The sequence below is a fragment of the Salmo salar genome, chromosome 13 (assembly GCF_965601325.2).
Source record: "Salmo salar chromosome 13, fSalSal1, whole genome shotgun sequence".
NCBI lineage: Eukaryota > Metazoa > Chordata > Actinopteri > Salmoniformes > Salmonidae > Salmo > Salmo salar.
Genome location: NC_138303.1, coordinates 31,300,823 through 31,325,768, shown reverse-complemented (window position 1 = coordinate 31,325,768; position 24,946 = coordinate 31,300,823). Strand labels below are relative to the sequence as shown.

Sequence of the window (24,946 nt, the reverse complement as noted above, 5' to 3'; positions counted from 1 at the left end):
AGGGCAAATACAGAATCCACTAAGAATAAAATACCCCGCAACTCTCTACCCAGTGCTACACAGGCAGATTATTTGAGGTACTAAGACTATTTACAGTTACCATAGACAATGACCAGCAATTATCTAAGATTTTTTTATTTTCACAATTTTTCGTTACACAAGTTTGTCAAAGTTGAAACAGTTGTACAAACATCAAAACAGTGAGTTTAGTATAGAGGGCACCTGGACATCTTTGGCTCTCACTACAGTCAAGTAGCTACCTGGGTTTCCCTTGGTAACCACATATTATTTTTCTTTCAATACATGCTACTATATCAAGCAAGATCAAAGTCACAAGTAAAACCTAAAACTGCTTTACAGAGTGAAGCTTTAAAACAGTAAAAACACACACAATCGTTCTCATTCATTGTGATAATGAAGCCCACTGACAAAGGGCTGGTTGCATAAACATTGCCCTAGAATTATGGTCAGACTTAGGATAGAAGTCTAATTTCATCTGTTGCATAACGCTTGGGTATCATAAGTCTGACTAAGCTAATCACAATCAGAGACGGACTCAGAGGATATTATGTAATGAGAAACACAGACAAGGTGTAACCCAGGACAAACTGACGGGGGGTTGGAGAAATGGGTGAAAAGGAAGGAGGGAGGTGAGGAAGGGGGGGGTACTAGTAATCTTCATCGTAGTAATCTTCCTCGTAACTCTGGGGCCGTAGTATGATGCTGTGGTAGGTCTTGATGCAGGAGAGGGCGGTGGGCGGGATGAGGCGCCGGTCAATCAGGTTGTACTGCAGGTGAACGGAGACTAGGGGCGAGTCGTCACTCAGGCGCATGTCACACAGAGAGTTCAAAGGAACGTATCTGCAGGGAGGAAAGAAAAAGATGGACATTCAGTCACCACCGACAGAAAGACAGATACTCAGACAAGACAGAACAACCTTTGATCCGACTAAAGGAAATAACGACTGAGAGAGAAACATAAATTACACGTTGAGATTCACAATAGCAATTTCAGATCTGAATGTGCCATTATGGTTAGTGGCAACTGTGCTCTTCTCAAAGTTGTTTCATCTTCCGATGGGAGGAAGAGGACTGTATCAAGCAAGATTAGAGTCACAAGTAAAACCTCGAACTGCTTTACAGAGTGAAGTTAGTTACGTTAGATAATGTTGCAACTGAGTTAACTGACAATGTTGCGGTTGACCTACCTGACAACGTTGCGGTTGACCTACCTGATAACATTACGGTTGATCTACCTGATAACGTTTTGGTTGAGTTACCTGATAACGTTGTGGTTGAGGCGGAGGAGGTGCAAGCTCTTGAGCTTCAGTAGCCCCCTAGGGATGGAGTGAAGCTGGTTGTGGTCCAGCAGGAGTTCAGTCAGCGAGTTGTACAGGCCCAGGAAGGACACATCATCAATACCGTCGTTGGCCAGCCTGTTGTGGGACAGGTGAAGAAGTTCCAGTCCCGGTTTAATGTGGCCAAACACGTAGCCAGGGATCCGCTCGATCTGGTTGTGGTGCAGGTGGAGCTGCTGTAGGCCCACAGGGAGGAAGGAGGGAACATGCACCAGCTTATTGTGCGACAGGTCCAACGACTCCAACTTTCTGAAATGGTAGGGAAAATACAGGGAGATCTTTTGCTCAATATGTGAAAAGTTTAGAAGACATGAAGAGATAGAAGGTAATGTTCTACATTATGTCTCCAGTTAAAAGGGGACTTTTTCAATCTTAGGACTATATTTCGAGTCCACCTTTTCTTTAGAAGGCTGGTTCAATGTTTCCCTTTTCTCCATCTTTCACAAGAGGGTTCCATCATATCCATCACATTTGTCTCACAACATTGTAGGAGTTTCAAACCACTAAGAGCCTTAACACAAAGGCAGTTGGCCAGCAGTCCCTCCCTTTGGGCTTGACTCTCTACAACCTATCATAAAGCTGGACTGTGTCTGCTGCGCCGCTGTCTAGCCAGCCACATCAGCATATACCCAAAACAATGTCCTCAGTGGCTTTGCCCTCTATTCTCTTGTTTTTCGTTTTCTCCTTTTTCTTCTAAGATGCAATTAAAATGATATTTTCCTCTCGTTATTGCCAGGAAACTGGGAGACTAACACATGTACAGTGTCAGATGAATTACACCATTTAAACTTTTGCTTAAGAATCCTGTATGCAATCAAGTTAATGTTCATGCATTTTACAAAAACTTTTGTTAAAAAAAATTATATTCAATGCATTCAAAAATAAATACTGAGGTCACTTTTCTGCAAGATCAGAAATAGGAATAAAATGTGTTCCAACATTCTCTTCAAGGTGGCGCTCAAAACCAGAGTAACAGTAATCTTTACACTGGACAATAACCTCATAAATGCTGCAAAAGCAAGAATGGAGAGAGGTTGTTGGGACTTACAACAGGTGTATCCAGGCCCTTGGAGCTATGCGGTCCTCCCGGATCCTATTATGACTGAGATCCAGAAACCTGAGGTTGACAGTCTTGTTGAGGATCCCCTCATGCACCTCTTCTATTCTGTTATTCGACAGGTGAAGTGCCTGGGAATACAAACCGCAAAACCCATTGAGTATCCATGTTCTTACGGGGGTGAGGGGGACCTACCTAGTCTACACACTACAGATTGGGAGTTAATAATATACAGTACATTCAGAAAGTATTCAGACCCGTTCACTTTTTCCACATTTTGTTACGTTACAGCCTTATTCTAAAATTGATTAAATTGTTTTTCCCCCACATCAATCGACACACAATACCCCATAATGACAAAGCAAAAACTGTTTTTTAGAAATGATTGAACATTTATAAAAAACAAAACAAAAACATAATCAGCTTGGGTATGATGCTACAAGTTTGGCACACCTGTATTTGAGGAGTTTCTTTGCAGATCCTCTCAAGCTCTGTCAGGTTCGATGGGGAGGGTCGCTGCACAGCTATTTTCAGGTCTCTCCAGAGATGTTCATTCGGGTATAAGCCCGGGCTCTGGCTGGGCCACTCAAGGACATTCAGAGACTTGTCCCGAAGCAACTCCTGCATTGTCTTGGCTATGTGCTTAGGTTTGTTGTCCTGTTGGAAGGTGAACCTTCGCTCCAGTCTGAGGTCCTGAGCACTCTGGAGCAGGTTTTCATCAAGGATCTCTGTACTTTGCTCTGTCCATCTTTCACTCGATCCTGACTAATCTTCCAGTCCCTCCCGCTGAAAAATATCCCCACAGCATGATGCTGCCACCACCATGCTTCACCGTAGGGATGGTGTAAGGTTTCCACCAGACGTGATGCTTGGCATTCAGGCCAAAGAGTTAAATCTTAGTTTCATCAGACCAGAGAATCTTGTTAATCATGGTCTGAGAGTCCTTTAGGTGCCTTTTGGCAAACTCCAAGAGGTCTGTTGTGCCTTTTACTGAGGAGTGGCTTCCGTCTGGCCACTCTACCATAAAGGCCTGATTGGTGGAGTGCTGCAGAGATAGTTGTCCTTCTGGAAGGTTCTCCCATCTCCACCGAGGAACTCTAGAGCTCTGTCAGAGTGACCATCGGTCACCTCGCTGACCAAGGCCCTTCTCCCCTGTTTGCTCAGTTTGAACGGGCGGCCAGCTCTAGGAAGAGTCTTGGTGGTTCCAAACTTCTTCCATTTAAGAATGATGGAGGCCACTGTGTTCTTGGGGACTTTCAATGCTGCAGAAATTTGTTGGTACCCTTTCCCAGATCTGTGCCTCGACGCAATCCTTTCACGGAGCTCTACGGACAATTCCTTCGACCACATGGCTTAGTTTTTGCCCAGAAAATAGCTGTGCAGTGACCCTCCCCATCGAATCTGACAGAGCTTGAGAGGATCTGCAGAGAAACTCCTCAAATACAGGTGACATGCATTGTCAACTGTGGGACCTTATATAAACAGGTATGTGCTTTTCCAAATCATGTCCAATCAATTGAATTTACCACAGGTGGATTCCAATGAAGTTGTAGAAACATCTCAAGGATGATCGATGGAATACAAGATGCACCTGAGCTCAATTTTGAGTCTCATAGAAAAGGGTCTGAATACTTATGTAAATAAGGTATTTCAGTTTTTTAAATTTGTATAAATATGCAAACAATTCTAAAAACCTGTTTTCACTTTGTCATTATGGGGTACTGCGTGTAGATTGATGAGGGGAAATGAATTTAATCAATTTTAGAGTAAAGCTGTAACGTAACAAAATGTGAAAAAGTCAAGGGGTCTGAATACTTTGCGAATGCACTGCATGTGCACCTAGCTCGCAATTACCAAAAATAATATGTTTAGTCAAACATCTGAAACCTCTCATAGTCTGTGGACTATTCCAAAACTTATTTCAAATAAGGTGATGTTTCAAATGTCTGAGAGCTATGCTCCTTTGTATGACTGAGGCTACTGCATATCATTGGCTCCTGCATGCTCACTACAGTGACATCACAGACACCTTGTCCAATCACTGACCTGCAGGGTCACAGGAAGCCCAGAGGGGATAGCCCGGAACTTGTTGTCCTCCAGTCGCAGATAGATGAGTTTCTTGAGGGGCCGGAAGGTCAAAGGTGACACATTCCCATCGTGGAAGTGGTTGTCCTCAAGCTCCAGTGTCAGCAATTTGGACAAACCTGAGAAGAGACACATTTTGAAATCCCAACATGACAATATCAACATATAATATCAATATACAATAATCCAATGTAATTTGACTTGTTTTGCTGATTTTCGTTGCTAAATGAGCTACGCCAACAATGCTAATCTGCACATCCTATCTGAGGTCACTTGAAATAGTACTGTAGGTGCTCAGATGCAAGCTAAGCTTGAACAAACAAAGCTTTGTACATATACTCTCTCTCTCTGTAAACTCCAACTTTCTATACCTTTAAAGCTGCTAGGTGTGAGGCCCAGGATCTTGTTGTCATTGATCTTAAGCTCCATCAGGGACGGCGGTAGAATCGAGGGGACTTTGGTCAGATTGTTGCCATCTAAATTCAGCCTCCTCAGCTGGGTCAGGTTCTGAAACAAGCCAAGAATCTCCACACATTAGAACATTAGAGTGCTAAGCGTGATTTAACCAGAGTCCCTCTCTCTCTCACGGCAAAGCTCAAGAACTACAATGTTACCTTACGCCTATGACATGGGCCTTATACCAGTATAACCTGTGTAACTACCTGTTGAATAATCTACGCAAGTATTATACCCTGTAACAGTCTAGTAGGCTTAGTACACAATAGTATTTTTCAATGGTGCAGGAATAATATCATTTTTCCCAGCAATGGCAGTTCTCCCAGTGGTGATTTGATTGAATTCCACCCTATGTCTTATTCATGAAGTGCTTTCCGTGACATGTATTATTATCAAGTCTGTCCAACTCTGAGATGTACTGCAAGCGAAGTGGTTAATAAACACTAATGCTCTCTCAAGGGAATTTTTAGTACGGTGAGCTCCTGGCATCAGGGACTGACACCTTAGTGGGAACAAGTGCATTTAAAAAATATATATTTTATTTTATTTATTTATTTATTTATTTACCTAGGCAAGTAAGTTAATAACAAATTCTTATTTACAATGATGGCCTACCCCGACCAAACCCTAACGACGCTGGGCCAATTGTATGCCACCCTATGGGACTCCCAATCACGGCCGGTTGTGATACAGCCTGGAATCGAACCAGCGTCTGTAGTGACGCCTCTAGCACTGAGATGCAGTGCCTTAGACCGCTCCGCCACTCGGGAGACCGCTGCACCACTTAGGACGCCTTGCCAAAAATGACTGATCTGTTTTTAGTTGTGGCTTGTCTGTTGACTGACAATATTCCCAGGTTCATTGCAACAGCTAATTGACATTCGCCTCGATGGGGACAGATTAAACTTCTGTTCTTATGCGCTACCCGGGAGACAGCAAAAGTTCTAGCAGTCCAACTACAAGATGGATCATTTTGTTTAAACATTAGGCACTACCTATAACTTAAATGACTGTGACATGCACATACATACCTGTACTATTCTGTAACACCACACTGTGACATAATATTACATGTTTAAATTCTATCATAACAGGCTGAGAGGAATCCAGGTAATGCAGCATGATAATGGTCAATAGAGCCCTGAAGTAACATGAGGCTGAGATGTGTAGGTGGGTCTGGGAGCGCAGTAGAGGTCCAATTGGAACTAAAGCCAAATGTGTTGACATGAATGATGCTCTCAGACTCACCTGGAACAGGTCAGGGCTGATGGAGGAGTCGTCCAGCTTGTTCTTGCTCAGGTCCAGCCACTCCAGGTTGGGCAGCCCAGCCAGCGCCCGGGGAGGGATCTTATTGATCTTATTGTCTGATAAAAGAATAGAACACAAGCTGACCCAGTCTCCTCAAACAGAGAAAGGCCTGGGTCCACATGCCATTGCACCTGCCTTAATGTTTATGCAGTATCTTTGTGTACAAAATATGTTTATATATGCAACTGTGTAAACACCGCAAAGGACATTTGATTGCATTGAAGCACACAACGGTAAATCCTTTGCCTTCCCGAAATTCCAACTTATTAAACATAGTTACCCATTTTAGTAAGCCTGAACTCAGATTCTTATTCCCCCTCTTGACTCTGCTAATTGTTCCTGTAAGTAACATGTGAGATCTCTGTATCTCCTCACCTGCCAGATAGAGGGTCTTGACCCCCTGGTCTGAGAGGATGGGGATGTGGACCATGCCAGTGCTGCCACAGGCGATCAGAGACTCCGAGAGCAGGCAGCCAGCAGGGAGAGACTCCATGATGCTGTGTCTCCTGGGGAATGTGACCACAGCACGTCCCGGCCACCTCGCCATGGGTCTCCTAGTGGTGGTAGTAGCCAGTCGGCCAGTCGCCATGGTGACTGGTCTCCCCATTGGTGCCAACCTCATGCTGGGTTTTCCGGTGGCCCTGATGATATAATCGTCATCGTCGTCATTATCGTCATGCTCGCTGTGGTCATGGTCATCGTGATCGTCATCATCGTAGGGAAGGTACGGAAGGCTGTCTTTGTTTATCCTCGGGTCACGCCTCTTGGCCACTCTGACCTCGGTCTTCTTGACTTTTGTTTTCACAGCCATTTCCTGTTTCTTCACTGCTACTTCTTGCTTTTTGTTCTGGGTGGCCACGGATTTCACAACAGCAACCTGTACAACATAGACATCACACACAAAATATATAAAATGATATATATTCAATTCCTCCAAAAATCCCTGTCAGTCAATACTCAGTCATAGGCAAAACATGAATACAATTGTCAAAGCATTATTAGTTCATCTGCTGTGCAGTTCCTATAGCATTGCCCTCTTCATTTTCCCTTGGGCACCATTGGGTGGGCACCCACCACTTTCGCTGGAGTAACATGCCGCTCCTCCTTCTTCTGACGTCCTGCTCCTCCTTCTTCGGATGTCCTTTGGAGACTCTTCTTCTGCTTTGGAATCCCCTCTTTCTTCTCTGCATTAGGGGAGGGTTTCTTGGCTTTGGGAGCCACTGTCTGCTGGTTATTTGAACCTGAGGAAGAGGGCAATATATGTTACATTGATATTTATACAGTATATACAGTACCAGTCAAAAGTTTGGACACACCTACTCATCACAGGGTTTCTCTTTAGTTTTACTATTTTCTACATTGTAGAATAGTAAAGACACCAAAACAATGAAATAACATATATGAAATCATGTAATAACCAAAAGAAAGTGTTAAACAAATCAAAATATATTTTATATTTAACCTTGATGACAGCTTTGCACACTCTTGGCATTCTCTCAACCAGCTTCATGAGGTAGTCAACTGGAATGCATTTCAATTAACAGGTGTGCCTTGTTAAAAGTAAATTTTTTCACAGTTTATGTGTTATTTGATTGTTGTTTCCTTAGGTTACCGCTGGAGGGCACCCGTACCCTGTTTTCTAGTTTCCAGGTTACCCTGATTATTACTGATTGTATTCACCTGTGTTTAATTACCTTCTCTGTTCACCTGGTTGCCTTATTATTTAGGTTCCTCAGGTGGCCTGTAGCTTTGCTTAGGTCTAATGTTTTATTTGTGTACTCTTGTACGGTTGCCTTGTTTCTGTTAAGACTCTAAGTAAATGTTCTGGATTTACCCTTACCTCTGCTTGCTGTGTTTCTCTGTGACTGGGTTCGAGTTCGTACTAGCATCAGTGTTACAAATTTGTGGAATTTCTTTCCTTTTTAATGCGTTTGAGTCAATCAGTTGTGTTGTGACAAGGTAGGGGTGGAATAAAGAAGATAGCCCTATTTTGTAAAAGACCAAGTCCATATTATGGCAAGAACAACTCAAATCACTCCCAGTTAGGGGGAGTGATGAGCTCTACAGCAGAGTCTCACAACTCAATCGCTGGTTGAAAACTGTTTTCTGCCCCTCCCAAAAGATAGAATTTGTAGATAATTGGCCCTCTTTCTGGGACTCACCCACAAACAGGACCAAGCCTGGCCTGTTGAGGAGTGACGGACTCCATCCTAGCTGGAGGGGTGCTCTCATCTTATCTACGAACATAGACAGGGCTCTAACTCCTCTAGCTCCACAATGAAATAGGGTGCAGGCCAGGCAGCAGGCTGTTAGCCAGCCTGCCAGCTTAGTGGAGTCTGCCACTAGCACAGTCAGCGTAGTCAGCTCAGCTTTCCCCATTGAGACCGTGTCTGTGCCTCGATCTAGGTTGGGCAAAATTAAAAATGGCGGTGTTCGCTTTAGCAATCTCACTAGTATAAAGACCTCCTCCATTCCTGCCATTATTGAAAGAGATTGTGATACCTCACATCTCAAAATTGGGTTACTTAATGTTAGATCCCTCACTTCCAAGGCAGTTATAGTCAATGAACTAATCACTGATAATAATCTTGATGTGATTGGCCTGACTGAAACATGGCTTAAGCCTGATGAATTTACTGTGTTAAATGAGGCCTCACCCCCTGGTTACACTAGTGACCATACCCCCCGTGCATCCGGCAAAGGCGGAGGTGTTGCTAACATTTACGATAGCAAATTTCAATTTACAAAAAAAAAAAACAATGACGTTTTCGTCTTTTGAGCTTCTAGTCATGAAATCTATGCAGCCTACTCACTCACTTTTTATAGCTACTGTTTACAGGCCTCCTGGGCCATATGCAGTGTTCCTCACTGAGTTCCCTGAATTCCTATCGGATCTTGTAGTCATAGCAGATAATATTCAAATTTTTGATGACTTTAACATTCACATGGAAAAGTCCACAGACCCACTCCAAAAGGCTTTCGGAGCCATCATCGACTCAGTGGGTTTTGTCCAACATGTCTCTGGACCTACTCACTGCCACAGTCATACTCTGGACCTAGTTTTGTCCCATGGAATAAATGTTGTGGATCTAAATGTTTTTCCTCATAATCCTGGACTATCGGACCACCATTTTATTACGTTTGCAATTGCAACAAATAATCTGCTCAGACCCCAACCAAGGAGCATTAAAAGTCGTGCTATAAATTCTCAGACAACCCAAAGATTCCTTGATGCCCTTCCAGACTGCCTCTGCCTACCCAAGGACGTCAGAGGACAAAAATCAGTTAACCACCTAACCGAGGAACTCAATTTAACCTTGCGCAATACCCTAGATGCAGTTGCACCCCTAAAAACTAAAAACATCTGTCATAAGAAACTAGCTCCCTGGTATACAGAAAATACACGAGCTCTGAAGCAAGCTTCCAGAAAATTGGAACGGAAATGGCGCCACACCAAACTGGAAGTCTTCCGACTAGCTTGGAAAGACAGTACCGAAGAGCCCTCACTGCTGCTCGATCATCCTATTTTTCCAACTTAATTGAGGAAAATAAGAACAATCCGAAATTTCTTTTTGATACTGTCGCAAAGCTAACTAAAAAGCAGCCTTCGCAAATGGAGGATGGCTTTCACTTCAGCAGTAATAAATTTATGAACTTCTTTGAGGAAAAGATCATGATCATTAGAAAGCAAATTACAGACTCCTCTTTAAATCTGGGTATTCCTCCAAAGCTCCATTGTCCTGAGTCTACACAACTCTGCCAGGACCTAGGATCAAGGGAGATACTAAAGTGTTTTAGTACTATATCTCTTGACGCAATGATGAAAATAATCATGGCCTCCAAACCCTCAAGCTGCATACTGGACCCTATTCCAACTAAACTACTGAAAGAGCTGCTTCCTGTGCTTGGCCCTCCTATGTTGAACATAATAAACGGCTCTCTATCCACCGGATGTGTACCAAGCTCACTAAAAGTGGCAGTAATAAAGCCTCTCTTGAAAAAGCCGAATCTTGATCCAGAAATTATAAAAAACTATCGGCCTATATCGAATCTTCCATTCCTCTCAAAAATTTTAGAAAAAGCTGTTGCACAGCAACTCACTGCCTTCCTGAAGACAAACAATGTATACGAAACGCTTCAGTCTGGTTTTAGACCCCATCATAGCACTGAGACTGCACTTGTGAAGGTGGTAAATGACCTTTTAATGACGTCAGACCGAGGCTCTGCATCTGTCCTCGTGCTCCTAGATCTTAGTGCCGCTTTTGATACCATCGATCACCACATTCTTTTGGAGAGATTGGAAACCCAAATTGGTCTACATGGACAAGTTCTGGCCTGGTTTAGATCTTATCTGTCGGAAAGATATCAGTTTGTCTCTGTGAATGGTTTGTCCTCTGACAAATCAATTGTAAATTTCGGTGTTCCTCAAGGTTCCGTTTTAGGACCACTATTGTTTTCACTATATATTTTACCTCTTGGGGATGTCATTCGAAACATAATGTTAAATTTCACTGCTATGCGGACGACACACAGCTGTACATTTCAATGAAACATGGTGAAGCCCCAAAATTGCCCTCGCTAGAAGCCTGTGTTTCAGACATAAAGAAGTGGATGGCTGCAAACTTTCTACTTTTAAACTCGGACAAAACAGAGATGCTTGTTCTAGGTCCCAAGAAACAAAGAGATCTTCTGTTGAATCTGACAATTAATCTGGATGGTTGTACAGTCGTCTCAAATAAAACTGTGAAGGACCTTGGCGTTACTCTGGACCCTGATCTCTCTTTTGAAGAACATATCAAGACTGTTTCAAGGACAGCTTTTTTCCATCTACGTAACATTGCAAAAATCAGAAATTTTCTGTCCAAAAATGACGCAGAAAAATTAATCCATGCTTTTGTTACTTCTAGGCTGGACTACTGCAATGCTCTACTTTCCGGCTACCCGGATAAAGCACTAAATAAACTTCAGTTAGTGCTAAATACGGCTGCTAGAATCCTGACTAGAACCAAAAAATTTGATCATATTACTCCAGTGCTAGCCTCCCTACACTGGCTTCCTGTTAAGGCAAGGGCTCCCTACAAAGCATTACATGGGCTTGCTCCTACCTATCTTTCCGATTTGGTCCTGCCGTACATACCTACACGTACGCTACGGTCACAAGACGCAGGCCTCCTAATTGTCCCTAGAATTTCTAAGCAAACGGCTGGAGGTAGGGCTTTCTCCTATAGAGCTCCATTTTTATGGAATGGTCTGCCTACCAATGTGAGAGACGCAGACTCAGTCTCAACCTTTAAGTCTTTACTGAAGACTTATCTCTTCAGTAGGTCCTATGATTAAGTATAGTCTGGCCCAGGAGTGTGAAGGTGAACGGAAAGGCTGGAGCAACGAACCGCCCTTGCTGTCTCTGCCTTGCCGGTTCCCCTCTTTCCACTGGGATTCTCTGCCTCTAACCCTTTTACAGGGGCTGAGTCACTGGCCTACTGGTGTTCTTCCATGCCGTCCATGGGAGGGGTGCGTCACTTGAGTGGGTTGAGTCACTGACGTGGTCTTCCTGTCTGGGTTGGCGCCCCCCCCCCTTGGGTTGTGCCATGGCGGAGATCGTTGTGGGCTATACTCGGCCTTGTCTTAGGACGGTAAGTTGGTGGTTGGAGACATCCCTCTAGTGGTGTGGGGGCTGTGCTTTGGCAAAGTGGGTGGGGTTATATCCTGCCTGTTTGGCCCTGTCCGGGGGTATCATCGGATGGGGCCACAGTGTCTTCTGATCCCTCCTGTCTCAGCCTCCAGTATTTATGCTGCAGTAGTTTATGTGTCGGGGGGCTAGGGTCAGTCTGTTACATCTGGAGTATTTCTCTTGTCTTATCCGGTGTCCTGTGTGTAGTTAAATATGCTCTCTCTAATTCTCTCTTTCTCTCTTTCTGTCTTTCTCTCGGAGGACCTGAGCCCTAGGACCATGCCTCAGGACTACCTGGTATGATGACTCCTTGCTGTCCCCAGTCCACCTGGCCGTGCTGCTGCTCCAGTTTCAACTGTTCTGCCTGCGGCTATGGAACCCTGACCTGTTCACCGGACGTGCTTGTTGCACCCTCGACAACTACTATGATTATTATTATTTGACCATGCTGGTCATTTATGAACATTTTAACATTTTAACATCTTGACCATGTTCTGTTATAATATCCACCCTGCACAGCCAGAAGAGGACTGGCCACCCCTCATAGCCTGGTTCCTCTCTAGGTTTCTTCCTAGGTTTTTGGCCTTTCTAGGGAGTTTTTCCTAGGGAGTTTTTCCTAGCTGGGTTTCTGTACAGCACTTTGAGAATATCAGCTGATGTACGAAGGGCTATATAAAAATAAATTTGATTAAATTTGATTTGAAATAAGCAAAGAGAAACGACAGTCCATCATTACTATAAGACATGAAGGTCAGTCAATCTGGAACATTTCAAGAACTTTATACGTTTTTCAACTGTTCAGAGGAGACTGCATGAATTAGGCCTTCATGGTCGAATTGCTGCAAAGAAACCACTACTAAAGGACACCAATAATAAGAAGAGACTGCTTGGGCCAAGAAACATGAGCAATGGACATTAGACCGGTGGAAATCTGCCCTTTGGTCTGATATGTCCAAATTTGAGATTTTTGGTTCCAACCGCTGTGTCTTTGTGAGATGCAGAGTAGGTGAACGGATGATCTCCACATGGACAGTTCCCACCGTGAAGCATGAAGGTGTGATGGTGTGGGGGAGCTTTGCTAGTAACACTGTCTGTGATGCATTTAGAATTCAAGGCACACTTAACCAGCATGGCTATCACAGCATTCTGCAGCAATACTTCATCCCATCTGGTTTACGCTTAGTGGGACCGTCATTTGTTTTTCAACAGGACAATGACCCAACACACCTCCATCCTGTGTAAGTGCTATTTGACCAAGAAGGAGAGTGATGGAGTGCTGCATCAGATGATCTGGCCTCCACAATCACCTGACCTCAACCAAATTGAGATGATTTGGGATGTGAAGGAAAAGCAGCCACTACATGATTCCATATGTGTTATTTCATAGTTTTGATGTCTTCACTATTATTCTACAACGTAGAAAATAGTCAAAATAAAGAAACCGTTGAATGAGCAGGTGTGTCCAAAATTTTGACTGGTACTGTATGTACACAATTCCATGCCCTGATCAGTCTGTACACTTTGTCAGCATGGACATTTCAACTAAAAAGCTGCCATTAAATTTAATAACCACAAATAAGATTACAATCCTTCCATAACAATCTACAACTTGAATGCCTACCGCCGCAGGGGACAGGGTGACAGCTGACAGTTCCCCTTTGACACTGGCACACGGAGCAGGGCTGAGGCGACCACATGGCCCTGTCAAACAGGAACATCCCATTCACCGAGCACTGCCCGCTGCCACCTGCAAGACAGAACAACAGACACACACAAACACAGCATTACTCACCCAAACTACACATGATCCACAGATAAAGTCTACATGAAACTGATGCTCAATAAAACTATATGCACCATACTCTGTCTTTGAAAACTCAGTGCAGTTCTTTCTGAAGGATTGTGGACCACCCTTGACTTGGGAGAACACACTGTAATCACAAAAACTAGAAGCACTGTGAAGTATGCATGCATGTTGCCCCCACCATCCTTTTCCAAGAGCATGTTGAACATTTACCAGGGATGAGAGCATCATCAGTATTATCCGGTTCAGGTAAGTCAGCTGCTACCACGGGTTTGGAGCTCCTGGGTTTCTCTGTTCTATGGCTGGGCTTCCCATCAATTAGTGAGGCTGCTGCATATAAGCAGGAAAATAGGAGCGCTAATCTGTTCATAGTCAGCTCTGCCATGGACTCTCTTGGTCAGCCTTCTTTTGGACAGAAACCTTTTCAAAGTGAGTGTGAGGAATCTCAACTCCTGAAGGGCTTTTATAGACTCTCACCCCCAGGACATGATTTTTGGCCACACACCCCAGAAACCCCCAAAAGGTGAGTGGATAGAGGAGTGGTGAGAGGAAGCAGGGGAGTTGGTGAAAAAAATAAAAGGAAAACATTTTCAGGACAAAGACCCCCTTTCATTCATCTTTAAGAAACCACCTACCTCTCCTCTCCACCCACAGCCCCTGGTATACCTAACAAACCAATAGAGGAGGTCCAGTCAGAGACTGCATATTGGAGGGAGACTGCATATTACTGTGACGTCAACCAGCGGAGTGCTTTCTGACAGCCCAAACAGACAGTTTATCCAAGGCCCATTCCCATTGGCCACTGGCCAGAAGAGGTATAGCCAACTGTACGGTATGGCCAGAAAGGAAGAAAAAAAACTCTCCAAGCTCTCCAATCGGAGTCCAGCTGGAATGAAAGGTTGCTTTGTGTCCAACACCTCCCTAGCACACCCCACCACCAACCACTACCAGCCAGCAGGACAGCGAGACACAGAGACCACACTCCTGAGAAATTCTTGGACTTTTCTCCCTCTGCTTTTCGACCCTGCTTGACTGCATGGTTTTCCCCCTGTAGTGTCACCAGGGCCTTGCATCTCTGTTTACACACACTATACTTGTAACTAAGACAACCAAAATATATGTCGACACTGTCGATTCATGTTTCCTGATATAGTACGTTTAGTATACATAAAAACTTAACCTTATCTTTGAGTGGAGTGTGATATGATTGCAGCAACACTTACTGCATTCTGGACCACCTCTGTCACTGTCCATCTGTACTATTTCTCCCAGTATGACCCCTGGTTGCATTTCATGTCTAATTTCTCAAAACCACATCCAATCATCCTACTCCTACTTCATTGTGATGTCAACATCCTGTTTGTGAGATTTAAAAAGGCGTGCCAGACACCAACCGCTCAGAGTGAGTAAATACCAAACACTCCTACATCTTCCTGCTTATAGAAACAGACACCTGCAGACCTGCTGCATGGCCAACCAAGAGCAAAACAGACTGTCATCTCAGCATACACCCTAGACACTTATAGGATCAGATTTACTCAATGATTGCACTAGTTCAACGTTTGCACCTGGACCCGTATTCATTATCAAGGATGAAGATAAGACCCAGATGCAGACCACGTCGAATAAAAAATTGTTTAATAATCCAACAGGGGCATGCAATAGACAGGACAAGGCAGGCAGGGGTCAGTAACCAGAGGTGGGGCAACGGTACCGGATGGCAGGCAGGCTCAGGGTATGCAGAGGTCAATAATCCAGAGGGGGGCAAAGGTACAGGTTAGCGGGTAGGCTCAGGGTCAGGGGCAGGCAGAGTGGTCAGGCAGGCAGGCTCGGAGTCAGGGTAGGCAAGGGTCAAAACCAGGAGGGCGAGAAAAAAAGACTGGAAAAAGCAGGAGCTGAGACACAAAACGCTGGTTGACTTGACAAACTGACAATGGACAAACAGGAAACAGGAGACAAACGGCTGTGAGACATTGGTTTGACTCTGGACACATGAAAGGTGGGATGTATACGAAGGGTACGGGGCAACAGAAGATGAACAGCAGAGGGGCCATACTATACCTTCTGCCCAAGACGATATCGGGGTCCGATGGCGATCCGCTTGTCGTCGATACCTGGAGGTGGTCTTGAGGAGGGCCGACCGGGCTCTCCTCCAGGTATGATGACAGCGGCGGACAAACATCTGGCCAGAAGGTACGCCGACCTCCTCCTGCTCGGGGAAGAGCGGGGGCTGATACCCCAGGGAACATTCAAACGGAGATAGCAGAGCAGGCAGAGGGTGTTGTGGGCGTAGTCAACCCACATCAGCTGCAGGCTCCATGAGGTGGGGTTGGCAGAGACCAGGCAGCGCAGAGTAGTTTCAAGATCCTGGTTGGATCGCTCCGACTGGCCATTGGACTGGGAGTGGAATGGGAGAAAATGAGGATGTCATTTAGGTAGACAAAGACGAACCGGTTCAACATGTCTCGGAGAACATCATTGACCAGAGCCTGGAACACAGCTGGGGAGTTGGTAAGGCAAAATGGCATAACCAGATACTCGTAGTGACCGCTGGCTACGTTGAAGGCGGTCTTCCACTCGTCCCCTTCCCGTATCCGCACCAGTTGTAGGCGTTCTGTAGATCCAGCAAAGGTACAGGTCGGCAGGCAGGCTCAGGGTCAGGGGCAGGCAGAGAGTCAGGCAGGTGGGCTCGGAGTCAGGATAGCTAAGGGTTAAAACCAGGAGGATGAGAAAAAAAGAGACTGGAAAAAGCAGGAGCTGAGACACAAAACTTTGGTTGACTTGACCAACAAGACGAACTGGCAACGAACAAACAGAGAACACAGGTATAAATACACAGGGGATAATGGGGAAGATGAGCGACAACTGGAGGGGTGTGGAGACAATCACAAGGACAGGTGAAACAGATCAGGGTGTGACATTCATAAAGAATCTTAGGAGTGCTGATCTAGGATCAAGTCCCCCCTGTCTTAAAGGCTAAACTGATCAGTGCTATTACTCTGGGACGATTTATGAATATGGGCCCAGATATTTACTGGTAAAGGTCAATGAAAGATTGTGAGAAGGAAAACCCTGACAGCTAGTATAGAAAACATGGGTTAGCTTTGTTATAACAACATGTGCAAACAATTAATAAATCTGTCCTTACACCTTCAAATGTACTACATGGTCTGAGAATTCTGAAATCTTGAATATTTTCACAGTGCCTTTTTACTAAGCAGGTGATTGGCTAAGAGGATGACCTCAATTGAACCTTGACAGCGAAACACAGAAACGTTATTTGAGTCCATGTGAGAATCAAGTCTGGTTTGCAACACAATTAATCTAATATTTTTTGTTTTACTTTTACCATCTCTCACTGTTATAGAACGTTTGTCTCAATATATATGTTTTCAGTACCCAAACCTATGTGCAGTATCTGTTGCCACAATAAGGGAATTACATAATTCCAGACACAAAATAACATGGTTAAATTAAGTAGCTTGTCAAGCTCTAAACCCTCAGAGGTAGTAATCACACCTGTGGGGAGAGGGGCATTCTTCTTACCAAACCACATGACCTTTGTTTTGGAGGTATTCAGAACAAGGTTAAGGGTAGAGAAAGCTTGTTGGAAACTAAGAAAGCTTTGTTGTAGAGCATTTAACCTGTTATGGATAGGGGGCAGTATTTTCACGGCCAGATAAAAAACGTACCCGATTTAATCTGATTATTACTCCTGCCCAGAAACTAGAATATGCATATAATTATTAGCTTTGGATAGAAAACACTCCAAAGTTTCTAAAACTGTTTGAATGGTGTCTGTGAGTATAACAGAACTCATTTGGCAGGCCAAAACCTGAGAAGATTCCAAACAGGAAGCGCCCTCTCTGACCATTTCTTGGCCTTCTTGATCATCTCTAACCAAAACAGGGGATCTCTGCTGTAACGTGACACTTCCTACGGCTCCCATGGGCTCTCAGAAGGCGGCAAAAAGCTGAATGGTGGCTTTGCAGGCCCTGGCTGAAAAACATTAGCGCATTTTGATAGTGGTCGATCAGAGAACAGAGACTGGAGGCGCGTGCACGAGGCGACCCTGTCACGTCCTGACCAGTAGAGGGGGTAGTTGGGTCAGGACATGGCAGAAGGGAGTGTGTGTTTTTTATTGTTTAATTGATTTTGGCCGTGTGACTTCCAATCAGGCACAGCTGTAGAGGGTTGTGGTTGATTGGGAGTCACACATAATTTTCCTACGTTTCCTTTGTGTTTCGTGGGTAATTGTGCTTGTCACTGTGGTTGCACCTGACAGGACTGTGTTGGCTGTCAGTTTTGTTGTTTTTGTAAATTGCATAGTGTTCGTTTAATTAAATATGACGAACCCTAACTCCGCCGCACTTTGGTCCACTTCTTCCTCAGACAGCAGTTACAGAATTACCCACCAAACCAGGACCAAGCGGCGGAAGAGGAAGGAGCAGCAGGAGTACAGCGTGATGGACCAATGGACTTGGGAACAGATCCTGGACGGAGAGGGACCATGGACTCAGGCTGGGGATTATCGCCTCCCGCAGTGGGAGATTGAAGCGGCAAGAGCGGAGAGGCGCTATTACGAGGAGAGAGAGCGCAACGAGCGCGAGAGGCAGCCCCAATATTTTTTTGGGGGGGGGCACACGGGACAGTCGGTGGAGCTGAGGTCGGAACCAGAGCCAGTCGGGATGACATTGGAGGTGAGCGAGGGATATGAGGCAGAGACTGTGACGGGGTTAATGGGGAAATTAGGAGAGAGAGAGATGAGAGAGCTGCTAGTGTGGTGCATAAAGTACGGCATTCGCCCTAATGAGCGTGTCGTGGGAATGATGTCACCTGAGGCAGCTCTCCATACTCGTCCTGAGGTGCGTGCTGGTTGTCTGGTAAAGACTGTGCCTGCGCCCAGAAACAGGTCTCCTGCATGTCTTCCCAGCCCTGCACGTCCTGTGCCTACGCCCAGAACCAGGCCTCCTGCATGTCTTCCCATCCTGGTCAAGGCCGTGCCTCCTCCACGGACCAGTCCTCCAGTGGGTCTCCCCATCCTGGTCAAGCCCGTGCCTCCTCCACGGACCAGTACTCCAGTGGGTCTCCCTATCCTGGTCAAGCCCGTGCCTCCTCCACGGACCAGTACTCCAGTGGGTCTCCCCATCCTGGTCAAGCCCGTGCCTCCTCCACGGACCAGTACTCCAGTGGGTCTCCCTATCCTGGTCAAACCCGTGCCTCCTCCACGGACCAGTCCTCCAGTGGGTCTCTCCACCCTGGTCTCTCCTGTGCCACCTCCTCAAACCAGGCCTCCAGCGGGTCTTCCCAGACTGGTGAGTCCAGGGCCTGCGCCCAGAGCCAGGCCTCCGTTATGTCATACCAGCCTGGTGAATCCTGAGCCGGAGCTGCCAGAGTGGCCAGACTGCCCGGTTCTGCCAGAGTGGCCAGACTGCCCGGTTCTGCCAGAGTGGCCAGACTGCCCGGTTCTGCCAGAGTGGCCAGACTTCCCGGTTCTGCCAGAGTGGCCCGACTGCCCGGTTCTGCCAGAGTGGCCCGACTGCCCGGTTCTGCCAGAGTGGCCCGACTGCCCGGGTCTGCCAGGGTGCCCTGCCTGCCCTCCGGTCCAGCCCGAGTGGCCCTCCTGCCCCCCGGCCCAGCCCGAGTGGCCCTCCTGCGTCCCGGCCCAGCCCGAGTGGTCCTCCTGCCCCCCGGCCCAGCCCGAGTGGTCCTCCTGCCCCCCGGCCCAGCCCGAGTGGCCCTCCTGCCCCCCGGCCCAGCCCGAGTGGTCCGCATGTCGTCCGACCCAGCCAGAGTGGTCCGTCTGCCAGGGTCAGCCTGAGTGGCCCGTCTGCCCGGCGCAGCTATCGGCGCCAACAAAGTGGGCGACGCCGAAGGTGGAGCGAGGTCCACGTCCTGCACCTGAGCCACCTCCAGGATAGGTGGGTTGGGGAGGGAGGGTGTAGCACAGTGCCGTCGGTGACGGCAGCCACCCTCCCTTCCCTCCCTTATTGTTTAGGGGTTATTTTTTGTTGGGGTATTGGGGATTTTCTTGTGTTTTCTTTTTTTAGGTGCATCCCGGGGTCTGCACCTTGAGGGGGGGTACTGTCACGTCCTGACCAGTAGAGGGGGTAGTTGGGTCAGGACGTGGCAGAAGGGAGTGTGTGTTTTTTATTGTTTCATTGGTTTTGGCCGTGTGACTTCCAATCAGGCACAGCTGTAGAGGGTTGTGGTTGATTGGGAGTCACACATAAGTTGCCTACGTTTCCTTTGTGTTTCGTGGGTAATTGTGCTCGTCACTGTGGTTGCACCTGACAGGACTGTGTTGACTGTCAGTTTTGTTGTTTTTGTAAATTGCATAGTGGTCGTTTAATTAAATATGACGAACCCTAACTCCGCCGCATTTTGGTCCACTTCTTCCTCAGACAGCTGTTACAGACCCCATGTTTTTATTCTTTCGTCTTTGAACGTAAACAACGACTCCCGGTCGGAATATTATCGCTTTTTTACGAGAAAAATAGCATAAAAATTGATTTTAAACAGCGGTTGACATGGAATATTTAGAAATTGAATATTTAGAAATGTTTTGTCACAAAACGCGTCGGGCGCGTAACCCTTCGTCACCCTTGGATAGTGTCTGGAACGCACGAACAAAACGCCGCTATTTGAATATAACTATGTATTATTTTGAACCAAACCAACATTTGTTATTGAAGTAGCAGTCCTGGGAGTGCATTCTGACGAAGAACAGCAAAGGTAATCAAACTTTTCTAATAGTAAATCGGAGTTTGGTGAGGGTCAAACTTGGTGGGTGTCAAAATAGCTAGCCGTGATGGCTGGGCTATCTACTCAGAATATTGCAAAATGTGCTTTCACCGAAAAGCTATTTTAAAATCGGACATAGCGAGTGCATAAAGGAGTTCTGTATCTATAATTCTTAAAATAATTGTTATGTTTTTTGTGAACGTTTATCGTGAGTAATTTAGTAAATTCACCGGAAGTTTTCGGTGGGAATGCTAGTTCTGAACATCACATGCTAATGTAAAAAGCTGGTTTTTGATATAAATATGAACTTGATTGAACAAAACATGCATGTATTGTATAACATAATGTCCTAGGAGTGTCATCTGATGAAGATCATCAAAGGTTAGTGCTGCATTTAGCTGTGGTTTTGTTTTTTGTGACATTATATGCTAGCTTGAAAAATGGGTGTGTGATTATTTCTGGCTGGGTACTCTCCTGACATAATCTAATGTTTTGCTTTCGCTGTAAAGCCTTTTTGAAATCGGACAGTGTGGTTAGATAAAGGAGAGTCTTGTCTTTAAAATGGTGTAAAATAGTCATATGTTTGAAAAATTGAAGTTTTTGGATTTTTGAGGAATTTGTCATTCGCGCCACGCCTATCATTGTATATTGGAGCAGGTGTTCCGCTAGCGGAACGTCTAGATGTAAGATTAACACAAAATCCGGGGAGGGGCGAGCTGAGTATAAGACTGTATCATCTGCATATAAATGGATGAGAGAGCTTCCTATTGCCTGAGCTATGTTGTTGATGTAAATTGAGAAGAGCGTGGGGCCTAGGATTGAGCCTTGGGGTACTCCCTTGGTGACAGGCAGTGGCTGAGACAGCAGATTTTCTGACTTTACACACTGCACTCTTTGAGAGAGGTAGTTAGCCAACCAGACCAAAGACCCCTAAGAGACACCAATACGCCTTAGCCGGCCCACAAGAATGGAATGGTCTACCGTATCAAAAGCTTTGGCCAAGTCAATAAAAATAGCAGCACAACATTGCATAGAATCAAGGGCAATGGTGACATCATTGAGGACCTTTAAGGTTGCAGTGACACATCCGTAACCTGAGCGGAAACCAGATTGCATACCAGAGAGAATACTATAGACATCAAGAAAGCGAGTCAGTTGATTATTGACAAGTTTTTCCAACACTTTTGATAAACAGGGCAAAATAGAAATAGGCCTATAACAGGTAGGATCAGCTTGATCTCCCCCTTTAAATAAAGGACAAACAGTGGCTACCTTCCAAGCAATGGGAACCTCCCCAGAAAGGAGAGACAGGTTAAAAAGGTCAGAGATAGGCTTGTAACTGAATCCAGTATCTGAATCCATCCATCCTCATTATAATTAGTCACATTTGCCACACACCTTTCAAAATAGTAGTTTTACTCAAGGCCTGGCATAGCACTTTCAGAAATGTTTTACCATTTATGACAGAGTTACAATAAATAACGCCATATGAAGCTTATCTTGGCTCAAGACACAAAGAAACCTGAAACCTCACTACATTCAAAGAAATGATGATCACATCAAACATATATTCATACACATGTCATGTGAAGAAACCCCTAACTGACATAACCAGTTTGCCTCAGTGCAGTTTGTGGTCACTTATCTCCAGAAATATAACCATTATTTACAGTCTGTATATTTTAGGTCAGAATAAGAAATTTGACCTTTGACCTGGGACCTGTAATCCAGCTGGCAGACAATGGCAGGCGCTGTCTGTCTCTCCAGCAGTAGTTGAAGAGCGAAGATTTATCACCATACCATATGCTCTCTCTCTCATTCTCTCTCTCTCTCTCTCTCGCTCTCTCTCCCTCTCTATTTCTCTCTCATTCTCTCTCTCTCCCTCCCTCTCTCTCTGACAGCTGAAATGTTGGTGCAGGCGCACTATTTCCAGTCAAGGACACAAAGCATCCAAAATAGATTTATCTATGTACAGTATCTGTCATAATGACTCCACCTGCCTCTTTCTTTGCTGATTTTAGCAGTTCGCTGTATATATGTCATAAACATATTATACATCTATATAGGATTATCAAGAATCTAGGGAACGTACAGACCAATACACTCCAATGTTAATGTGATTGCTTTAAAAAAAATCTTTGACGATTACAGAATATGAAGAGTTTAAACAATTAAAATGAAATGTATATTTGATGCCTTTGTGTTGACATGGTGTATTTTGAGGACATTAATACAGGTTACGATAGGCAGGGCTTCACTGTTGCAGCACTCAGTTTATAGTTAATCATTATTACCCGATGAGGGACTCAAACAGAACAAATCAATCGCACAACCACTCTGCCACTTTCTTCCATAAGACACTAGTAAAACTAGTCTACTACACTGCCTTGTCAAGGCAGAATTGTGGGTCAAAACCCTGCATGTCTTTCTTTCCGGTCGTTTCGTACAAAGAAACATTTCATAGATCGAAACTGGCCTTCAGAAAGTATTCACAGCCCTTGACTTTTTCCACATTTTGTTGTGCTACAGCTTGAATTTTAAATGAATTACATTTAGATTTTTTGTCACTGGCCTGCACACAATACCCCATAATGTGAAAGTGGAATTATGTTTATTTTAACTAATTAATTTAAAATGAAAAGCGGAAATGTTTTGAGTCAATAAGTATTCAACCCCTTTGTTTTGGCAAGTCCACATAAGTTCAGGAGTAAAAATTTGCTTAACAAGTCACATAATAAGTTGCATGGTGTCACGGACGTGATGAGAGACGGACCAAGGCGCAGCGTGATTGGAGTTCCACATCTTTTATAACTGTGAAACTTAAACAAACCAAGAAACAAACAACGACTGTGAAGTACCGTAGTGCTACATGCACTCACTCAAAACAATATCCCACAAAACACAGGTGGGAAAAAGGCTACCTAAATATGATCCCCAATTAGAGTCACCGATTACCAGATGCCTCTAATTGGGAACCATACAATTCACCAACATAGAAATACAATGATTCTAAACTTGTATATTATTATTTCTAAAATATTGTAGACTAAATACTCACAGTTAAAATGAAGACTTGTTCCCTTTTAAAAATGTGTTACGTTTTTTTCACGCTCTGACCTAAAAACCATAGAGAACCAAGGGCTCTCTATGGTCAGGGCGTGACACATGGACTCACTCTGTGTGCAATAATAATGTTTAACATGATTATTGAATGACTACCTCATCTCTGTACCCCACATATACAATTATCTGTAAGGTCCCTGTAAGAACCAACGCTGGAGATGAGAAGCAGGTACAGGGAGTTGAACATTTAATGAAGTGACAGAACAGGAACAGCGTCAGAACAGGGGGAACAAAACGACAATAATACTGAAGCGGAGAACAACCTCGGGAAGAAACAGATATAGGGGAGGTAATGAAAGCAGGTGATTGAGTCCAGTTGAGCCTGATGATCTGGCTGAGGCGTAAAACCCTGACAATCCGGGTGAGGAATGACGTGGGATGGGAGCCTGCTGAGCCAACCCGGGGCAAGGAAACCTCTCAAGCCAGCTAGGGCGTGGAAGCCTGACAAACCAGCTGAGGCACCCCACTGGTTCCATCGGCGGCGGCCCGGACCCAATTTCACCACCAAGACCAAAAAGCCAGCACTCCCCGATCCTTGAAATGATGGCTTCAGCATTGGTAAGAACCAACGCTGGAGATGAGAAGCAGGTACAGGGAGTTGAACATTTAATGAACGGACAAGTTACAGAACAAGAACAGAGTCAGAACACGGGGAACAAAAAGACAATAATGCTGAAGCGGAGAACAACCTCGGGAACAGACAGATAAGGGGGAGGTAATGAAAGCAGGTGATTGAGTCCAGGTGAGTCAAATAAATCGCTGATGCGCGTGACAAGGGAAACAGGTGTGTGTAATGATGGTGGCAGGAGTGCGTAGTGCAGGGCAGCCAGGCGCCTTCGAGTGCCAGGGAGGGAGAGCGGGAGCAGGCGTGACAGTCTCTCCGTCGAGGAGTGAATTTCAAACACAGATTCAACCACAAAGACCAGGGAGGTTTTCCATGAGCATGGTGAAGTTATTAATTACACTTTGGATGGTGTAATTAATCCAGTCACGACAAAGATACAGGTGTCCTTCCTAACTCAGTTGCCGGAGAGGAAGGAAACCGCACAGGGATTTCCCCATCAGGCAAATAGTGACTTTAAAACCGCTTTAGAGGTTAATGACTGTGACAGGAGAAAACTGAAGATGGATCAACAACATTGTAGTTACAGTGAGGGAAAAAAGTAATTGATCCCCTGCTGATTTTGTATGTTTGCCCACTGACAAAGAAATGATCAGTCTATCATTTTAATGGTAGGTTTATTTGAACAGTGTGAGAAAGAATAACAACAAAAAAATCCAGAAAAACGCATGTCAAAAATGTTATAAATTGATTTGCATTTTAATGAGGGAAATAAGTA

At 45.0% G+C, this 24,946-nt stretch overlaps 1 protein-coding gene across 1 annotated transcript; it reads right to left on the bottom strand.

Moving 5' to 3' along the window:
• Positions 1-119: 119 nt before the first annotated feature.
• Positions 120-14,194, bottom strand: LOC106566837 (extracellular matrix protein 2). Its single transcript, XM_014135294.3, has 10 exons — positions 13,953-14,194; positions 13,557-13,682; positions 7,339-7,505; positions 6,640-7,141; positions 6,205-6,320; positions 4,872-5,007; positions 4,462-4,619; positions 2,407-2,546; positions 1,281-1,607; positions 120-861 (listed from the first exon to the last, which is right to left on the bottom strand). Exons 1-10 carry the CDS (start codon positions 14,122-14,124, stop codon positions 669-671), a joined length of 2,037 nt encoding a protein of 678 aa, XP_013990769.3. The 5' UTR covers positions 14,125-14,194; the 3' UTR covers positions 120-668.
• Positions 14,195-24,946: the final 10,752 nt, after the last annotated feature.